Genomic DNA, 20,371 nt, shown 5'->3' with positions numbered 1-20,371 from the left:
CACTGCCCTTAGCAGTAGAAAGAAGATGCAGCGTGGGTTCTTTCCACCCAAAAATTTTACAGAAGGCCCTCAGAAATTCGTAAACACCTCAATGAATCCCAGCAACTTAATGTAATTTAGAAAATACAGATGCAACTTGTTTTAACCATAACTGAAATGAGAAGCAATATACCCCGTAGTCACCAAGTATATTATTTCATGAAATGCAAACAGAAAATCAAGGGAGGAAAAATTGACCACAAACAGCTGAGGTATAAATCAAGCTCGGAGTCCATGCACATCACCACATACATGCCCTATTTACCAACAAAAAAACACTAACTCCAACTCAAATCAGCACTCGACAAGTAGTGATAGATAACAAGTTCTTTAATATAGCATGGCAGAAGAGAAATATGGTTATTTAAAGTCTTCACAAGGTAAAATAAGCAACATTCCACATACTGAAGAGAAAAAGAAAAATCTCATCCCGAAAGCTACTTCAGGGATTAAGATTCACTCGGCATCAAAGATGAACAAAATTAAGAGCTACAGAGACATATATCACTATTCAAAAAATACATGGGATATTTAGTGTCCTCTTGTGAAACCAATGCGAGATCTATTAGAACCTCCTTCATAGCCATCTCGCATGGAAGAGCCTGCACTTGCCTTCATTGTCCCTCCAGTACCCACTTTTTCCATGGCTTTCTTACCCTTCTTGACCTCTGTCAAGAACTGATCAAGACCAAATGGATCAGCTTCTTCAGCTTCCTTTTCAAACTCAACTGGCCTATCCCTTGGACCACTCTTCTCAGAAGTACCAGCAAATCCTTTGTCAGGTTTAAACCTCTCAGTTTTCATTATTTTCTCTAACTGCTCGTCTGCACCACCATACATGTCAGAGTCCATGTCTTTCTTGGGCCTATAGAGTGTGGAGAGAGTAGGCTGTGCTGTGAATAGACCCTTGTCATAAATGTTGTATTGATCATCGGTTGCAAATCCAGAATCCATTCCCTTCTCCTGGTTAAATAACCTTTGATCATACATTACTTCCCCACCTCTTCCAGCACCAGTAGAAGCCATTCCAAGAGCTACTTTTTCACTAATGTCTCTATCCCTATCTCTTGTAATCTTACTCTTCTTACCCATGGCAGCATCTTTGGCCTCCAACCTTCTCTCTCTCTCCCTTTCTTTACGACGCTCTTCACGTATTTTCTCCCTCTGCAACCGGTCCTCCCTTTCTTCCTTCGATTCCTTTGGCATATCCCTTTCTCTTTCCCTCACTGGGTCATAATCCACTCTCATATCAGCATCTGTCGCATTTCTGTCAGATGAAATTGGAACAGCAGCTGAAGGTGCCACTGTCCCAGTTCTCTCAGAGCGAGCTTTAGCCGCTAAAGCTCGCAACTCCTGCTCTTTCCTTTCCTTCTCCTTCATCATCATCTCTTTCTGTACCTTTGATCTCATAGCCACAGCTTCTCTAGCCTTCTGCTCTGCGACATACAAAGCCTCAGACAACTTAGCAAAGTTATCATTGATCTGAACCTCCTGTAAACCTCTTCCATCAGCAGCAAGACGCTTGTCCAGTGGGATCGTATACCCTTTCGGATTCTTCCAGTTCGAAATACAAGGTGGAATTTTCCAATCCTGCTGATCCTTCACAGTCACTGGCCGTGGAGGGGAATGCATCACTGGCACCGGTGGAGACCCTGAAGCCTTAGGAACCCTTTTATGCTTAAACTTGGGAGGCTCTAGAGGATCAACAGGCATCTCCACCATTCTAATTATCCTCTCTTTAGCACCCGAATTAAACGCTGCAGATTGCTGTGAAGGCTTATACTTAATATACTTTGAATCCGAAGACTGTTTAGGAACATTCTTCGGCTGTGCAGCACTCAATCTCACATTCACAATCTTCTCTAAAGCCATCTTAGTTTCTTGCGTTGTTTCCTCAATCTCTTTTTCCATCTCTTCCTCCTCCTCATCACCACCCTCTTCCTCATTCCTCAAAATCTTAGGTATCAAATCCTTATGCTGCGAATAAACAATCTTCTTTGCATTCTCATTCTGCTTAACTATAGCATCGTAAGCCAAATTTCCATGAGCATCAACGGTCACCGGAAGAATTTTCGACCCAGGTTTCGCCCCTTTTACTCTTCCCATATCAAGAGGGTATTGAGCAATGTGTATTTCAGGAAAAGCGCCTCCATCTCCAAAGTCTTCAACTTTTCTAGGAACAAATCCGGCGCGCTTCATGTATGGCGGTACCGGTTTTGCCTTTATCGCCGTGGACTTCTCTTCCTCCGACGAACTAAACCGTTGTTTAAACCATGGGTCGTTTGCGTGGTCATAATACGTTGACGTTGAGTTTTTGGCAACTGGTAAAAGATCCTTCAAAGCCGCCATGGTGGATCCAAAGCTACAATATTTCTGCCTACCAAATATGCGAATTGAAATTCTAGATTTAGCTTTTCCTGAATAAAGATTTAGAGAGCGAAGAAAAAAACGTTTCGAACGCAAAACTTGGAAAACATAATTAAAAACAAGAAGAGGAGAAATACCTTGAAAAGCTCTTGGATCGATCAAGTTAACAGTTTTAAAGCAGAATCGAACTGCGCGGCTTCCGCTTTTGTAATCGCAATTTGGTATGTCGGCTGTTGAAAACGAATCCGGCGAGGATAAGGATTAAAGGGTAAGGAAGGGATAAAAAAATCACGGAAGGTTACAGCTGTGCGGCGCTGGGTTTTAGAGGCAGGCCGATATAGGACCAAGCCTGAAGCCTTTTTTAGGATGAGGAGATTGGGCTGCTTTGAGCGACCATTATTACCCATTGCCCAGTTGGAATTAAAAGGCTCTAAATTTTAAATGTATTTTCCTAATTTTTTATTTTATTCTAAAAGTAAAACAAAAATTGTTATCAAATGCATATTGTGATATATTCACAAACAATTATTTCTTAATAATTTAAATTTTTGAAAATAAGATTAGGACCCGAAATATGATAAGTTAAAAGTTGAAAAATAATTTTTGAAGGATATCTTATTAATAATTATCATTAACATTTAACAGCAATATATAATATCCAAAAGGTTGAAAAAGAAATGTACCAAAGAAAAAGACAAAAATGTAATTTTGTTTTTCCTCTGTTTAATAAAAGCTTAAAGATGGGCTATTTGCATTGATAGCAAGTCAAATAACGTTAAGCCACGTGGCAAACACGCAGCAATTAACCAATAGGAGGTCGTCCCAACGAACAAAAACCTCCAAGGTCAATATCGTCATTCTAGCCTCCAAAGGAAACCGATAACCGACATTTCACAAGGAGGGACTGTTCCGTAGTTCCCGCATGCTTTCTTTGCCTCTTATAAAGTCTCTACTTTCTTCATTCTTGTCAACAGTCAAAACACAACAAACCTACAACGGTACAACGGCAACGCCAAAGCCAAAATCCCCCTCCGCACTCTCTCCCTCTCTTCGCATCGGACCGTTGATTGGCGGTCAATGGCAGCCACAGAGACATCAACCGCCACCGTCCCAACGCTATATACCAACACCTTACGAAACGCTTTCGGCGGCGTTCTCTCTTTCTTCATCCTCCTTCTTATCGGAGTTCTCGCTTTCTCGATCCGTCTATTCTCGGTAAGGTCTTTCATTTTCCGTACTTCGAGAATATTCTAGATCCGTAAAATTCTTCTCAAAAATTCATTTTTCGCCTTTTTTTTTCCGGCTAAGTATAACAAAATGCATAAATTGAGCTGAAGATTGATTCGCATATTTGAATTTTTCTATTTTTCTATTTAATGATTGTCCAATTTGTATCTTCTTCCGTTTGGATGAGGATAAAGTTGGAGGAATGCGAACGAAAATTATTTTTGTTTCCAATTTTGCAAATGAGCTGCTTAATTATTTGAAATTCTTGTGCACTTTTACATTTTCAGGTGATAAAATACGAGAGTGTTATTCACGAGTTCGATCCTTACTTTAATTATAGAGTCACACAGGTCTGTTGACTCAGTCTTCCCTCTCATTTTCTCATTTACAATTTATTGCTATTTTTAGTTCCTTTATACTTGTTTCGTTAATTTTTGTCAATTTTTTTTTGTTTTTGGTATCTTACGCTACATACGAAGATGATATTGTTGTCTTGTTTGTTTCAGTTTCTAACAAAGAATGGAATATACGAATTTTGGAATTGGTTTGATGATCGAACTTGGTAATTGCTAATTGGTAGTTAATTTATGATGTTTATGGTTTTACCTATGTTATTACTTAAGATTTTTTAATAGAATGTTATTGTTTTTGGTGTATTCAAGGTACCCTCTTGGACGTGTGATTGGCGGAACTGTTTACCCCGGGTTGACTTTGACAGCTGGTACCATATGGTGGTATGTTTTCCGGAAAGTTAATAGGGGAAAAACTACTCCTATTTCTATGAAATTTTGCTAATTTCTTTTTTTTTTATAATAAATTTTCCATTACTTGCTTTTAACTTGTTTTCTTTCCTTGTTTGCTTCAGGCTTTTAAATTCTTTGAATATTCCACTGTCTGTGGAGACTGTTTGTGTTTTCACTGCACCCATATTCTCTGCCTTTGCTTCATGGGCAGCATACCTTTTGACTAAGGTCTGTATTCCGCCCTATATTTACATGTTTATTTAATTGTTATATGGTTGTTAATCTCAAGCTTATTGTTGATATTCTATTGCCTTTTTCATAGGAAGTTAAGGGTGCTGGTGCTGGACTGACAGCTGCTGCCCTTTTGGCCATGGTAAATCATGCAAGAGATATCTGTAGCATTATGAGATGTCATTCATTATAATTATTTTAAACTTCAAGTTTGAACTGCAGTGGTTGAACATAATTCACACTGCAGCTTTGATTCATAAAACTTACCATTGTTTTTACTAGTCTGTATATGTGTCTCTGTTGACAATATTTGGCAATGCCACTTATGGTGTTAATGTGTCTTAGGACTGGCATCCTTGTTTAATTCGATTATGTTCTTTGCAGGTTCCATCATATATCTCTCGTTCTGTGGCAGGTAGCTATGACAATGAAGCTGTGGCAATATTTGCTTTGATCTTCACTTTTTATCTTTATATAAAGGTTAGATTTTGATTGAAGTAAATTCATTTAATTTCTTCTCATTTTGAGTTCTAATGCGTGAGGTACAATCAGATCTAATTTACTGGTGAATAGTTTCTCATCTTTTATCGAGAACCTGCTATTTATTTTATGGAGTTTCCTTCCATTAGTTATTTAATGTCTGACTGTTCTCTTCGTTATTGGTTATTTGCAGACGCTAAATACTGGATCCCTGTTTTATGCCACCTTAAATTCAATTGCATACTTTTATATGGTAGGCTTCTTGTGCTAATTTTTTATCGATGTTCCTATTTTCACTCCTTTTTATGTTTCTCGGTTAACTATTTTGTGTTCTAGGTCTGCTCTTGGGGAGGGTACACGTTCATTATTAACCTAATTCCAATGCACGTGCTTCTATGCATTGTAACTGGTCGCTATTCTTCTCGATTGTACATTGCATATGCTCCTCTTGTAAGTTCCTGCATCTCTCAGGAAGCTTCAATACTAATCATCAAACAACAGGAATATGTTTGAGTGTGCTGCTGAAGAATCCATCTAACAGTTGTCAACGATGATTAGCATTTTGCATAAACCGATGTTATGTGAAAAACTGGAAGGCACAGGCTTTTGTTGAGGTTAAACAGACCAAGGAAAATTAAAAACATTTTCTAGGAGGGATTAGATTGATTGGAAATGTGCTTAAAATTGCAATATTTTCTCGAAGTCCTAAATTTGTGAACTTTTTTATCTATTATATAGATGCTCAAACTTGTTTGGGTATGCATTCTCGTGTTACATTTAATTTTGACCTTCAATTTGACTTTGATGATAGAAGCTCATTCTACTAATAAAAGTCTGTTATATTCTTCCCTCTTCACTTAATGATGGTGGCTTGTTTAAAGAATGTACCTTTTTTTCTTGAATAGAGGACACAAATCTTTTGGGGATTTGTACTTGGACTTTCTTGATTTCAGTTGAAATTGTTAGTGTTTGACTGCAGGTTGTTTTGGGAACGTTGCTAGCTGCTTTGGTGCCAGTAGTTGGGTTTAATGCTGTCATGACATCAGAACATTTTGCATCATTTTTGGTGGGCTTTTTTCCTTGAATTGTTGGCTGCCTTTTATATTCTCTTGTTTTTCTTGTTGCAATTCATTTGCATCATCAGTCTCAAGTAGTTATAACCTGCCTTTTTTAGGTAACTGTAAAAAAAAAAAACTGTCTCCTAGTTTGTTATTCTGTGCTAGCATTTCATGTTATAAACTGTTCCCCTTGAGTTGTAGTGGTATGACCAACTATTTTGTTTTAAATGCCCAATGACATTACTAGTGTGTTTTTTTAGTGTACAGAACAAGAGACAAATTAAAAAAGGGAAGTGTTTGAAATCTTGTTAGCATATAATAATAACTTCAAGATGTCCTCGAATCCTCACAGCATTATTGAGATTTCCAAAAAACTTCATCTTTTTCTTCCCCTTCTCTTCCAGTAATTCTTGGTTTATATGATGCTACTCCTTGTTCATTGACCTAATTTTGTTTTCACCATCTGCAGGTTTTCATTATCATCCACGTGGTGGCTCTTGTCTACTATATCAAGGGGATTCTTTCCCCCAAAATGTTTAAAGTTGCTGTGACACTTGTTGTATCTGCTGGCCTGTAAGCTTTCCTTCTGTTCTATTCCTGTAATATTTTCTGGGAAACATGAATTTGTGTACTAATGGTAACTAAGAACCAAAAATACTTAATAGATTTTGTGATTTAAAGTTTCTTATGAATCAATTCAGCATACATTGAATAATAAAGTATATTCCTTGTGTTCTTTCTCATTAAATTTACAGATAAGCATATGAACAAGATGGTGGATTGAATGACCTCTTATCATTTATATTCTCAGGGCAGTGTGTTTGGCTATGATAGCTGTTCTTATAGCATTAGTAGCTTCCAGTCCAACAAAGGGATGGAGTGGCCGAAGCTTAAGTCTGCTTGACCCGTAAGTACCTAACTCATTCCATTATCTTACCTGTGAATGTTCTGTGTGAAACTATGAATGAAGAGCAGTGGCTGGAATTGTAGTTAAGGATGTGCAGTCTGATGCACCTTGAAACTGAAATTATCCTGATATCTTGGTTTGGCATGGATCTATTTTTGAGGTGCTTTTTGTGCTGTGCAAATTCTTAAAACCTAGGACCTAAATGAAATGCCAGAAACTATTTGATCTGTTCAGCACTGAGTGAACGGCCCATGCAAACAGTATTTTCTGTTTTAATACCTTGTGTCATTTGTTCAGTATAGTTGTTCAGAATTAGCAGTGTGATTTCTTTTCCTTTTTTTACTGCATTTCGACAGAACTTATGCAAGCAAATATATTCCGATCATTGCTAGTGTTAGTGAACATCAACCACCTACTTGGCCATCTTACTTCATGGACATTAATGTCTTGGCATTCTTGGTTCCAGCTGGTATCATTGTAAGTCTCAAGCTTTTGGAACAATTTTAGCCTTTGCCTGTAACTTATATGTTTATGCGCTATAATCAATCATTTTCTTTCTATTGTTGGGAGGCATGCTTTTTGCCTTTATCAGATGCAAGCTCATTTGTGGTCCTCTATATTGCAACATCTGTTTATTTCTCTGGAGTAATGGTAAGAGGAATATGACGCAGTCAATTTCAAGTCATTACTCTCAATTCCTTTGTCTTAATAAAGTTGAACCTCTTGCGGTAATTATACAGGTACGCTTAATGCTTGTGCTTGCTCCAGCTGCATGCATCACATCTGGAATTGCTCTCTCCCAAGCTTTTGATGTTTTCACTAGATCAATCAAGTTTCAGCTACCCGGAGTATCAAGCAATGCTGAAGTTGACGTAAGCAGGCTGTATTTATCCATACTAGATGTTTATACTGTGCCAATCATTTGATGAGGTCCTTCAGCTACAGGACTAAAATTCTTTTCTGCTGCTTGTGATCATTAAGGCAGGGGAAACTAGTTCTGCTACTGCTGAAGCACAGAATAATGCAGTAAAGACAGAAAAAACTGAGACATCAAAGGACCGACCCTCAAGGAAGAGCAAGAAAAAGGAAAGGGAGCATGTGGAAAAACCTTCCACCAAAGCCAAAGCTGAGAAGAAGAGGCTTCTTGCTTTACCTTTGGAGGCATCTTTTATTTCTCTTCTCCTACTTGTCTTGCTGGGTGCCTTCTATGTGGTACTTTGATTTTCCCTTTTATATCCTCTAATTGCTTTTTTGCCTGTCTTTTCCCTATAGAAGTTAATATGTCACTTAGTAAACTGTCATGGCTATGGTATGATGTTGATCTGTAACTTCTGAGAGGTAAATGTTATCTTAAGGATTTATTTAGTTAGCTTTTATCTTACCTTCTAGATGGATACATGTTATCATAAACTGGTGTAGAACCTACACTAGGTATATAAGCTCAGCCTTGGAAGGATGGGGAAAAAAAGCAAGAGCAAAGGGATTACTAGGTGTGAAAATGCTAAATTGCAATTAATAGAACATACACTTTCTGCTTTTCAGTGATCTCTATATTCACTAAGTTTGGATTTAGCACTGGCATTAATAGGTTGCAAATGACTGTTGCAAGAGTCCTAAGAATGTGTGCTGATGGATAATATAAAAGGTATGAATTGTAAAACTTTTTGAAGACAACCTCCAATCCAGTTTTTGTTAACATTTGTAGAAATTGATGTTATATTTGTAAAGAGAAAGTTCAACTGGGATGCCTAGAAAGGAATGATGACTATATGCAAACAAAAAAAGATTGGATTTTTTGCACAATTGGAAATAAATCAGCATCATCTCTATAAGCTTTTAAGTTTAGAGTTGATATAAGAAAAATGTAAATCTATTTTGAATTCTTCTCATATTCTGCAATGCTGTGTTTCATTCGGAATAGTTTTTGCCCTATTCTAATATTTAGTATTTCCAGACGTGCCATATATATTATATAAGTTCATAAACGATATGTGGTCTTTTCTAGATGTGTCATATATAAGTTCTTATATGATAGATAGTGATGATTATGGCAATTAAGATCTGGTGGTCTCTCTTTTTTTTCAACAATGAATTTGGCTACCTTAATGTAGTCGTACCAAGAATGTAAATAACTAGAATGCAAAAATTAAATGTTGCTCTGTTTCAAATATATGAGTGGGAATTAAAACTGTTACTAGTTCTTTCTTTTTTTTTCAATGAAATATCCATTTATACCCATTTCTTGGTTGTTTCTTTCTTCCTGTTCTAATTTAAAAAGCCTCTTACCAGTGTTGCACTTATCTTGGCAGGTTCATTGTGTTTGGGCTGCAGCAGAAGCTTATTCAGCCCCCTCAATAGTTTTAACATCTCATTCACATGATGGTCTGCATGTTTTTGATGATTTTAGAGAGGCTTATGCATGGTTGCGCCATAACACTGATGTCGATGATAAAGTAAGTTTTCTATGTGGTATTTCCCCACCCTTAGCTTTTCTGGATTTCAAATATATTATATTCTCCAGCTTTGAATGTCATTTTAGGCAACAGTATGTTGGGCAGGAAGTTTTTCTTTGTCACAGGTCCACACTAACTTGTGAGATATTGTTCACTCTGATCCTTCTGACCTCACGGTTTTGTCCCACAAAATGCGTCTCACAAGTTGAAAGAGTGTGAACCCTTATATCCCAAGTTCAATTCTAGTACACAGCTGATGTGAGATTCATGGCTCCTCTCTAAGACCATTACATCCTCTCTCACTCCAACGGAGGCCCACCTTCCTCGGTGGCACATCGCTAGTACCTTTAGAGCCATTTCTAATACCAAACGTTAGCTCTAATTTGGCAGACTTGGACAACTAGCTCATTTTGAGTTTCTTCTATATTTTTCAATCGAGTGTTTGAATGCAGGCTGTTCATTTGAAGCAAAAGCATTTTTAAGGCTCCTTAAGTATCAAATGGTGGGGTAAAAGGTTCTCTTTGAGGTTCAGGAACATCTGAAGGTTCATGCTCTTCCCCATCTTTTTATGCAGCCCCAATCAGTCTTTTTAACTCTAATGCATTTTGAACATATCCCATATTGTGCAAAGTAGGAGCACCAAGAACACTAAATGGATCATTAAACATCATCACTTTATTTCCTCTAGTATTGACATCCAATTTTCTCAAGAGATTACTAATGTCAAACCCATATACCAAGGTGTAGTTCCTATTTTGTACTACCCTCATCATATCATTGAAAATGAAATGCACCAAATTGAGTTTTTGTTGATGCTTGATCTGATACATCCACCAATAATTTTGCTTCCTAATGGTGGAGTATTGAGTACCAAAATGTGCCAACACATGAGCGACAATAAGATGTAACCTATCATGCATTGACAATCTAGAAGCTTGGGTAGGAGCAGCTTGTAAATTGTTATTCCTAAAAATGTCTTGAGCAAGTTCTACTGTGTCACACCTAGTATTAGTTTCCCCCCTCATTTTCTAACATGAATGCTTCAACTAGCACTTGCTTGGTAACTATAATTTTTTTCCCATCACATATGTTCTAAATCTATTAAAGTAGTACCTATTTGATCCTTCCATTTGAATACTGTGGAAACTGAATGTATATTGAAAAACTGTTTCTTATGAATTATACAAGAATCTTAGGTTTATATACAACTAACTAGGGGTTAAACTAGGAAACTAAATCTTCCTTAATTCTAAGGATGCAAATACTTAATTCTAGAGATACAAATATAAATATACAGATTACAAGATTACAACCAGCTGTAAATAAGTGTTTTCTCACACTTTCCCTCAAGCTGGTGAATAGGTGTTTTCCATTCCCAGCTTGGAAATAATTCCTTGAAATGTTGCACTGTTGAGACCTTTAGTCAACACATCTGCAAGTTGACGCTTGGTTGATACATAAGGTGTACAAATCAACCCACTGTCTAGTTTCTCCTTTATGAAATGCCGGTCTACTTCAATGTGTTTTGTTCTGTCATGTTGTACAGGATTGTGTGCAATGCTTATTGCAGACTTGTTATCACAGTAGAGTCTCATTGGTCCATCCCACTTGATCTTCAAGTCTTCTAAGATAATCTTTAACAATAGTAGTTCGCAAATTCCTTGAGCCATTGCTCTGAACTCTGCTTCAGCACTTGATCTTGCCACCACATTCTGTTTTTTGCTCCTCCAAGTCACAAGATTACTACCTAAGAAAGTACAGTAGCCTGAGGTGGATCTTCTATCAGTTACTGAACCTGCATAATCAGCATCTGTATATGCTTCTAGAACTAACCCCGAATTTCTTTTGAATAAGATATCTCTCCCAGGATTGGCCTTCAAATAGTGCAATATACGGTAGACAGCTTGTAGGTGCACTTCTTTAGGACTATGCATAAATTGATTTACCACACTCACAGCATATGCTATATCAGGTCTAGTATGTGAGAGATAAATGAGTCTTTCAACTAATTTTTGGTACATCTCTCTATTTACAACAGCATCTTCATTAGCTTCTCCAATTTTATGATTAGGATCTATAGGGGTATTTGCAGGTTTACATGCAAGCTTCCCAGTTTCCTTTAGAAGATCCATCACATATTTTTGTTGTGAGATAAAAATACCATGCCGTGAGTGAGCTACTTCAATTCTTAGGAAGTACTTCAATCTCCCTAGCTCTTTTATCTCAAATTCTCTAGCCAAACACTGTTTTAGAGATTCTCTCTCTTTTTCATCATCTCCAGTTACAATTATATCAACATACACTAATAGAACTGTGACTCTCCCTGAATCAGAGTGCTTGATAAACAATGTGTGATCTCCTTGACTCTATTTATATCCCATTGCTAGCATCACTTTGGCAAATCTCCCGAACCAAGCTCTAGGAGACTGTTTAAGTCCATATAAAACCTTTTTTAGCCTGCATACTTTGTTTGCTTCTAGATGACCTCCAAATCCCGATGAAACCTTCATATATATTTCTTCTTCCAAATCACCATGTAGAAAAGCATTCTTTACATCAAATTGTTGAAGCTGCCAATTGTAATTTGCAGCCAATGATAACAAAATCCTAACTGTATTCATCTTGGCAACTGGAGCAAAGGTTTCTTGGTAATCCACTCCATAGGTTTGAGTGTAGCCTTTAGCCACTAACTTGGTTTTATACCTTTCAACAGTACCATCTGCCTTGTATTTTACAGTGAAAATCCATTTACACCCCACTGAATTTTTTTCTTTAGGCAATTCTACCAGTTTTCATGTTTGATTTTTCTCTAAGGCCTCTATTTTTATTTTCATGGCTTGCCTCCATTTCTCATTGGATAATGCCTCGGATAATGTAGTTGGAACAGAAATAGTGTTTAGGCTCACAAGAAAATTTTTGTGGGATGGTGAGAATTTTTCAAATGACACAAAATTAGATATTGGGTATAGTGGATGCTTGGTACATTCTCTGGTTCCTTTCCTAATGGCAATAGGCAAATCATAATCACTAGTTATAGTTTTAGGAGATTCATGCTCATTTTGAGAAACAAAGTCAAAAACTGTAGTTACCTCATTTTCAGAGTTAGGATCAGGTTCTTGGACTGGCACTGGTTCAGGATCTGGAACTTTCATCCTTGAGTACACCTGTAATTCCTTCATAGAATCAAGAACAATATTATTCTTTGTCACATCTTCCGTATTTGAAATGGGTTCAGATTCAAATTCAGTGTTGGACTTGGGCTCAGCAGAAACAGGTTTCGACTCAGAAGAATTAATGGGTGTAAATGTTGAAGAAGGGGGCAAATCAAGCAAAAAGAAGTCTTTATCCTTATCTTCCATGAATGAAGTCTCCCCCTGAAGATAAGGTTGAGTAAAAAATGGTTTATTTTCTTCAAAAGTGACATTTGCAGACACATAAAATTTTTTGGTAGAAGGATGATAGCACTTATATCCTTTTTGAGTTGAAGAATACCCCACAAAAATACACTTAATCGCTCTTGGATCCAACTTTCCCCTGTTATGACTATGAACATGAACAAATGATGTACAACCAAATATCCTAGGTGTGAGATTGTTTGTGGTATTGAGGTTGGGATAAAATTGTGAGAGTAGTTCCATAGGAGTTTTAAATCCCAAAACTCTTGAAGGTAACCTATTTATAATGTGTGTGGCAGTGAGAACAACTTCCCCCCAATAAGATTTAGGTACATTTGCTTGAAAAAGAAAGGCTCGGGTTGTGGCTAGTAAATGACTGTTTTTCCTCTCTGTCACTCCATTCTGCTGTGGAGTATTAACACAAGATGACTCATGGATAATCCCCTCTTTTTGGAAATAAGTGGATAGACTCTGATTGAAGTAGTACCTTGCATTATCAAACCTAAATCTCTTGATTCTCACTCCAAATTGATTTTGGATTATGTTTTGGAAGCTTAAAAACACACTATTCACATTTGATTTGGATTTAAGTAAAAAAACCCAAGAGACCTTAGTACAATCATCTATGAATGAAACAAACCATCTCATACCAGAAATATTAGGAATTGTAGAGGGACCCCAAATGTCACTATGAATCAAGTAAAAGGAAGTATAACTTCTTTTGTTACTGATTGAAAAAGACACACGTCTATGTTTTGCAAATTCACAAATATCACTATGAAAATCTTCAACATTTAATCCTTTGAATAAAGAAGGAAACATGTTTCTCAAGGTTCCAAAAGAAGGATGTCCAAGACGAAAATGATAAAGCCAAATTTTGTCTTTATTGGAAGATTTTTCAAAAAGAAATGACAAAGGTAAACTATTTTTGATACTACTTGTGTTATTTGATGTCTCAAGATAGTATAGTCCATCCTTCTCCTTAGCAAGTTCAATCATCTTTCCCGAACTCTGATCCTGAAATTCACAATAAAAGGGATAAAAAGTTACTTTGCAATTCATATCTCTGGTAAGTTTTTGTATAGATATCAGATTAACAGATAATCCAGGAATATGAAGAACATTTTTTAAAACAAACGAGGGATTAACTTGAACATCTCCTAATCCTGCCACTGTGGTAAGTGAACCATCAGCAACAACAATTTTCTTATTACTAGGACACAAGTTATATGTACTAAACTTTTGTGAGGAATGTGTCATGTGGTCTGTGGCTCCTGAGTCAATGACCCAAGAACTCGTAATAGGCTTAGCCGAGACATTTAATCCATGAGAATCGGAAGCTTTACCTGAACTAGAAACTTTACCCAAAGAACATACAATAGTAGGCTTTTCAAGGATTTTCAATAAGTTTTTCAGCTTTTCAATCTCTTCCCAGTTGAACTCTCCTTATTTCTGAGACATCTGTAGTACTTTAGTGATTTTTTCAGTTAACATTTTCTCAAATTGGGTGGTAGTGATATCTTTCTTTGAAAGGGTTCGGCAATGAAGGCCTAAACAGGATTTGGCAATGAAGGCCTAAAAAAGTCAGCAATGAAGGCTGAAAATTTTGCTTCCCAAGAAGAGCCTAAAGCTCTGATACCATGTGGAAACTGAATGTATATTGAAAAACTGCTTCTTATGAATTATATAAGAATCTTAGGTTTATATACAACTAACTAGAGGTTAAACTAGGAAACTAAATCTTCCTTAATTCTAGGGATACAAATACTTAATTCTAGAGATACAAATATAAATATACAAATTACAAGATTACAACCAGCTGTAAATAAGTGTTTTCCCACAAATACAACTAGCATTACTATAAAATACTTTCACTAAATTCTCAAATAAAAAATCATCCATGCATAAGTAATTTAGTCATCCAAATCTTTCAAAAGCATGTAAGGGAATTCTATAGATTGGAGGAATTTAAGTGAAATTACTTTTTCATACTTCACTTCTCTATGTGCAAAATGGGTCTCATATCTTTTCTTTGCATCTGGATTGGTAAAATTTTGATGGAAGGAAGGTCTCATTGATGAGCTAGAAGCCTCCTTTGGGGGATTCTTCCTTCTAGCACTTACTTTGGTCTTTGGAGCTATGAAAATGATGGGATAATGGGGATAGGTAGGTTAATGTAAATTTGATGAGAGAATTGATAATTGTAGGTGATAAGGAGTAAGATATGTGTGGTAGAGGCAAAAAGAATGAGCGAATTAATAAGTTTTAAGGAAGAATTTTGCAAGAAGCCAAATTGGAATAAAAGAATTTGAAAATCTTGGATTTAATGTGTTTTGTAGTGAAAATGGTATTAGCCACAATTTTTCTGCTTCTAGAACTCCTCAACAAAATAGAGTAGTAAAATTGAGAAATAGGACATTAGAAGAAATGGCTAGAACTATACTTTGTGAAAATAATTTACCTAGATATTTTTGGGCAGAAGCCATAAATACTTCTTATTATATTATAAATATAGTTATGATTAGGCTAATTTTGGAGAAAACTTCTTACGAACTTTTTAAAGGAAAAAGGCTTAACATAAGCTATTTTCATCGTTTTGGTTACAAATATTTTGTTTTGAACAATGGAAAAGATGATCTTGGAAATTTTGATGCAACAAGTGATGAAGGGATTTTCTTAGGATATTCTTTGAATTCAAAAGCCTATAGAGTCTTTAATAAAAGAACATTAGTTGTTGAAGAGTCTATACATGTTAGCTTTGATGAATCTAATCCACCTCCGAGAAATGTGCCTTTTGATGATGATGATGTAGGTATACTTCAAGAAAATGTCAATGATGCACCACTTGACATTGAGGAGAACAATCAAAAGAAAGATTATGAGTTTCTAGATGAGCCACAACATATAGAGAAACAACCAAATCACCATAGAAAAAGGAGGTATGTCAAAAATAGTGAAATTATTAGTGATCCAACTCAAGGGGTAAGAACTAGATCTTCTTATAATGTGTGTAATTATGTTGCTTTCCTACCTCATATTGAACCCAAGAATATAGATGAAGCCTTAGGAGATGATCGTTGGATATTTTCCATGCAAGAGGAATTGAACCAATTTGAAAGAAGTCAAGCATAATGGACACGTTGTGCACTGTTTTTGGCGTGATAAAATCGGGTCCCCTTCTCTTTTGACCGATCTTTTTAGCCTCTTTATATGTTCTTCTTCTTCCCCAAACTCATTCTCTTCAAACCCTAAGATCTTTCACTCATTTTTCACTCAAAATTGCTCATTCTCACCAAAATCTTTTGCAAATTCCTTCATTCCAACTTGGTTTCTTGCAAAATTCTTCCTTAAAACTCATCAATGCACTCATTCTTTTTGCCTCTCCCACACATATCGTACTCCTTATCACCTACAATTACCAATTATCTCATCAATTTCACATCAACCTATCTATTTTCATTATCTCACCATTTTCATGGCTCCAAAGACCAAAGTAAATGTTGGAAAGAGGAATCCTTCAAGGGAGGCTTCTAGCTCATAAATGAGGACTTCTTTCAATCAAAATTTTGCAATTTCACATCAACCTATCTATTTCTATTATCCCATCATTTTCATGGCTCTAAAGACCAAAGTAAGTGCTGGAAAGAGGAATCCTCCAAGGGAGGCTTTTAGCTCATCAATGAGACCTTCTTTCAATCAAAATTTTGTCAATACAGATGCAAAGGAAAGATATGAGACCCATTTTGCACATAGAGAAGTGAAGCATGGAAGGATAATTTCACTTGAATTATTTCAATCTATAGAATTCCCTTACTTACATGCTTTTGAGAGATTTGGATGGCTAAATTACTTGTGTATGGATGGCTTTTATTTGAGAATCTAGTAAAAGTATTTTATAGCAATGCTAGTTGTATTCAAGTGGAAGGATCAAATAGATACTATCTTGATAGATTTAGAATATATGTGCTGGGAAAAGAAATTATAGTTACCAAGCAAGTGCTAGCTGAAGCGTTCATGTTAGAAGATGAGAGGGAAACCAATACTCGGTGTGACATGGTGGCGCCTGCTCAAGACATTTTTAGGAATAACAATTTACAAGCTGCTCCTACTCAAGCTTTTAGATTGTCAATGAATGATAGGTTGCTACATCTTATTATCACTCATGTGTTGGCACCTTTTGGTACTCAATACTCCACCATTAGTAAGCAAGATTATTGGTGGATGTATAAGATCAAGCATCAATAAAAATCCAATTTGGTGCATTTTCTTTTCAATGATATGATGAGAGTAGTACAAAATTGGGACTATACCTTGGTATATGGGTTTGATATTAGTAATCTCTTGAGAAAATTGGATGTCAATACTAGAGGAGATAAGGAGATGATGTTTAATTATCCATTTAGTATTCTTGGTGCTCCTACTTTTCACAGTATGGTATATGTTCAAAATGCATCAGGCTTATGTCTTAAAAAGACTGATATTGGGGCTGCACAAGAAGAGAAGAAGAGCAACCTTCAGATATTATTGAACCTCAAGGAGAACCTTCTACCCCATCATTTGATACTCAATGAGACTTAGAAATGCTTTTGCTTCAAATGAACAGCCTGCATTCAGTGGTTGGGAGCATGAACACTCGATTGAAAAATATGAAAGAAACTCAAAATGAGCTAGTTGTTCAAGTCCGCCAAATTAGAGCTAACATTCTTAATACCTATATTTTTATAGAATAAATAATGGAAAAAAGAATATTTCAAGTTGTCTGGTCAATGTTGATCTTTTGAGCGTAAAAATGGCTCGGTTTGATTCCTTATTGGTGATATTTTTGCTCATTCATTGTTTCCTCTTGTTTCTCAGGATGGACTTATTTTGCACATAGCAGCTTAGTGTTTTGTTGAATATAATATATTCTAACCTATTAAGTGGGCAAAAAAAAGTTTAGCTTGACAGTGCTAGGTGAAACTCCTGGCAGGTTGCATCATGGTGGGACTATGGTTACCAAACCACTGCTATGGCTAACCGCACGGTCATCGTTGACAATAATACCTGGAACAATACTCATATTGCAACTGTTGGTACTGCAATGTCTTCTCCTGAAAAGGCAGCTTGGGAAATTTTCCACTCTTTGGATGTAAAATATGTTCTCGTCGTCTTTGGAGGTTTGATTTCTTTTTTCTTCTCTTGAAGTGTACTGTCCTAATATATTATTTTTCTGACGATTTACGTCACCCGTTAGGTCTCGTTGGCTACCCCAGTGATGATATTAATAAATTCCTTTGGATGGTTAGAATTGGAGGTGGTGTGTTTCCTCATATCAAGGAACCTGATTATCTGGTAAGTTATCTGCACTGGCACTGCTTAAATAATGCACACTCATTCCATCGTTCTGGTCTTTCTTCCATTTTTGAAGTCTCAATCACGCTTATCTATTTTTGAAAGTTGAGCAATAAAGATCCTAATTTTTCGAGAAAAATACCCTTAACCTCTCAAGTATTATGAAGTTGGTGCTAGTGAAACAATAAGGGCAAAGGTAGAACAAATTTAAAATTGTGGATGAAAGATAATTGCATATTTAATATTATTATATTGAAGTTTGTGTGCATGTTAAAAGGAAACTATTAAGGAGGAAGTAAGAATTAATGAATGATATTTTTTTTGGGTTTCTCGGTGATAGAAGGTATTGCGTTGAGTTATGACTGGATATTCTATTTTGACTAAGAAATTAAATGATATTTAATTTTCCTTCCTGACAAAAAATTTCACTTGTTATAATTATTGACTCTTCTCTTTCTTGCCTTCTGTCTACAGAGAGATGGTCAGTATCGGATTGATTCCCAGGCCACTCCAACCATGCTAAACTGTCTAATGTATAAACTCTCGTATTACAGGTCTGTTTTTACTGTTAAATTTGAGTTTATATATGGTTTTGGTCAGTTTTGTTCTTGCACAATTTCTTCATCCCGTAAATACATTATCTACAGGTTTGTGGAAACTGATGGGAAGGGCTTTGATAGAGTTAGGAGGACAGAAATTGGAAAGAAATATTTTAAACTCAGCCATTTTGAGGAGGTTAGATGATCCTAAATTTTCATTTTATTCAAATAGCACACGCAGATTATGAAATTTGCCAATAATATTTGTTCAAATAATTTCACCATGATGCATGTGATTTTTCTGCCTAAATTGACAAATAGCACTTGTGACATACTTTTGGAATGCGAGAAATTCTCATCTTTTGCTCTTCGCATTCTGATCAGAATTCTGCAATATTTATTTATTTATTTCAATTTAGGTATTCACAACTCATCATTGGATGGTTCGGATATATAAACTGAAGCCTCCAAAGAACAGGATTCGTGGAAAGACAAAGAAATCAAAATCGGTACACAATCATTAAATTATCTCAATCATCACATACACAAACACACAGTCTGACTAAGATTCTTTCATTGTTTTCTGGTTTTGTGTATCATAAGATCTAGTCTGATGTTAACCTATGCAACCGCTTTTAATTTTATGTTTTCGCAGAAAACTAGCTCAACAAGCAGTCCAAGAAAAAGTGGAACGAAAAAGAAGAATCCATGGCACTAAGAAACGCAATATATTTTATAACAATGGTGAAAATTTGGGAGCATTTTAGGTTGGGATTGATTATTCAGGGAATGGTAGGTGATTTTCCTTACAGAAATCAAAGTCAAAAAGATTTTACAGGCGTCGCTTCAACATTGTAATCTGTACTACATCATAAGTTTAGCACATCAGTTTTGACAAGATCCCTGAACACGGACACCTCTTTTGACACCTCCTTCAATTAAAAAAAAAAACAAACATTTGCTCCGACCCTAGCTATACTTATGAGTTTATCATTTTTTATTTACGTTGGCGTAAACCTAGTGATTTATGAATTTTGTTTCTCAAAAAATATTAATAATTTATATATTTATATCATATTTTATATAAAAATTATATATTATAATTTATATCAAATACAAAAATATATAATATATAATATTTTTTATTTTATTAAAATTTTAAATTATATTATCTATATTTTTATATATTATATTATTTTCGTGATATCATTATATTACGTTATAAATTATCATTGTCAAGTTTAAGTCACTTGGGTTCAACAACAATAAAACTCACTAACAAACCTACTATTTGCCAAATTGTTTAACTGTTAAAAAAGTTGGCTTCACTGAAATTTTGGGTGACAATGGCATAGCACCTTTTGAATAATGACTTTAGTTGCACATCAGATCTCTTTCACGGCTTGCGCTAGTTTAACCATTGATAACAGCATCTTGAACCGTCAGTATCTGGAAACAAGAGCTAGACGATCCAGATTTACTTTTTGAAACTGTTTTTGGAGGAAGTAAAAGTGTGATCTCTTTACTATTATCTCTTGGATTATAACTATAAGCAACCAAAATAGAGTTTCCTCACTTAACGAAGGGAAGATTCAATCTAC

General features: G+C 35.8%; 2 protein-coding genes across 5 annotated transcripts; one reads left to right on the top strand and one right to left on the bottom strand.

Annotated features, from left to right (window-relative positions):
- Positions 1–354: 354 nt before the first annotated feature.
- Positions 355–2,662, bottom strand: LOC111299121 (SNW/SKI-interacting protein A-like). 2 transcript variants are annotated; one of them, XM_022894113.2, is made up of 2 exons: positions 2,544–2,662; positions 355–2,416 (listed from the first exon to the last, which is right to left on the bottom strand). In XM_022894113.2, the coding sequence occupies exon 2, from the start codon at positions 2,386–2,388 to the stop codon at positions 571–573; it is 1,818 nt and encodes a 605-aa protein (XP_022749848.1). In that variant the 5' UTR covers positions 2,389–2,416; positions 2,544–2,662; the 3' UTR covers positions 355–570. The 2 variants fall into 2 exon arrangements, with proteins under 2 accessions (XP_022749848.1, XP_022749849.1); XM_022894114.2 differs by having other exon boundaries at positions 355–2,412.
- A 713-nt stretch (positions 2,663–3,375) lies between these two features.
- Positions 3,376–19,737, top strand: LOC111299120 (dolichyl-diphosphooligosaccharide--protein glycosyltransferase subunit STT3A). Of its 3 annotated transcripts, XM_022894111.2 has the most exons (23): positions 3,376–3,621; positions 3,921–3,983; positions 4,140–4,195; positions 4,296–4,367; positions 4,499–4,604; positions 4,699–4,749; positions 4,992–5,087; positions 5,281–5,340; positions 5,424–5,537; positions 6,067–6,153; positions 6,615–6,718; positions 6,957–7,052; positions 7,409–7,529; positions 7,623–7,703; positions 7,793–7,924; positions 8,034–8,264; positions 9,362–9,505; positions 17,870–18,056; positions 18,134–18,231; positions 18,706–18,785; positions 18,879–18,966; positions 19,190–19,279; positions 19,426–19,737. In XM_022894111.2, exons 1-23 carry the CDS (start codon positions 3,484–3,486, stop codon positions 19,486–19,488), a joined length of 2,358 nt encoding a protein of 785 aa, XP_022749846.2. In that variant the 5' UTR covers positions 3,376–3,483; the 3' UTR covers positions 19,489–19,737. The 3 variants fall into 3 exon arrangements, with proteins under 3 accessions (XP_022749846.2, XP_022749847.2, XP_089603290.1); XM_022894112.2 differs by lacking the exon at positions 6,067–6,153; XM_089747164.1 differs by lacking the exons at positions 17,870–18,056; positions 18,134–18,231.
- Positions 19,738–20,371: the final 634 nt, after the last annotated feature.

This window comes from Durio zibethinus, chromosome 18 (genome assembly GCF_047325235.1).
Source record: "Durio zibethinus cultivar Kanyao isolate XHJ-2024 chromosome 18, ASM4732523v1, whole genome shotgun sequence".
Classification (NCBI taxonomy): Eukaryota; Viridiplantae; Streptophyta; class Magnoliopsida; order Malvales; family Malvaceae; genus Durio; species Durio zibethinus.
Note: the sequence above shows the minus strand (reverse complement) of the source record. Positions and strands in the feature narration are given on the sequence as shown.

Bases quoted from the DNA above. Each gene is read 5' to 3' on its own strand.
- LOC111299121 (XM_022894113.2), bottom strand. From the start codon at position 2,388: ATGGCGGCTTTGAAGGATCTTTTACCAGTTGCCAAAAACTCAACGTCA.
- LOC111299120 (XM_022894111.2), top strand. From the start codon at position 3,484: ATGGCAGCCACAGAGACATCAACCGCCACCGTCCCAACGCTATATACC. The intron at 7,704-7,792 runs GTAAGAGGAATA...GTAATTATACAG, and splicing joins TTTATTTCTCTGGAGTAATG to GTACGCTTAATGCTTGTGCT. The intron at 9,506-17,869 runs GTAAGTTTTCTA...AACTCCTGGCAG, and splicing joins ACACTGATGTCGATGATAAA to GTTGCATCATGGTGGGACTA.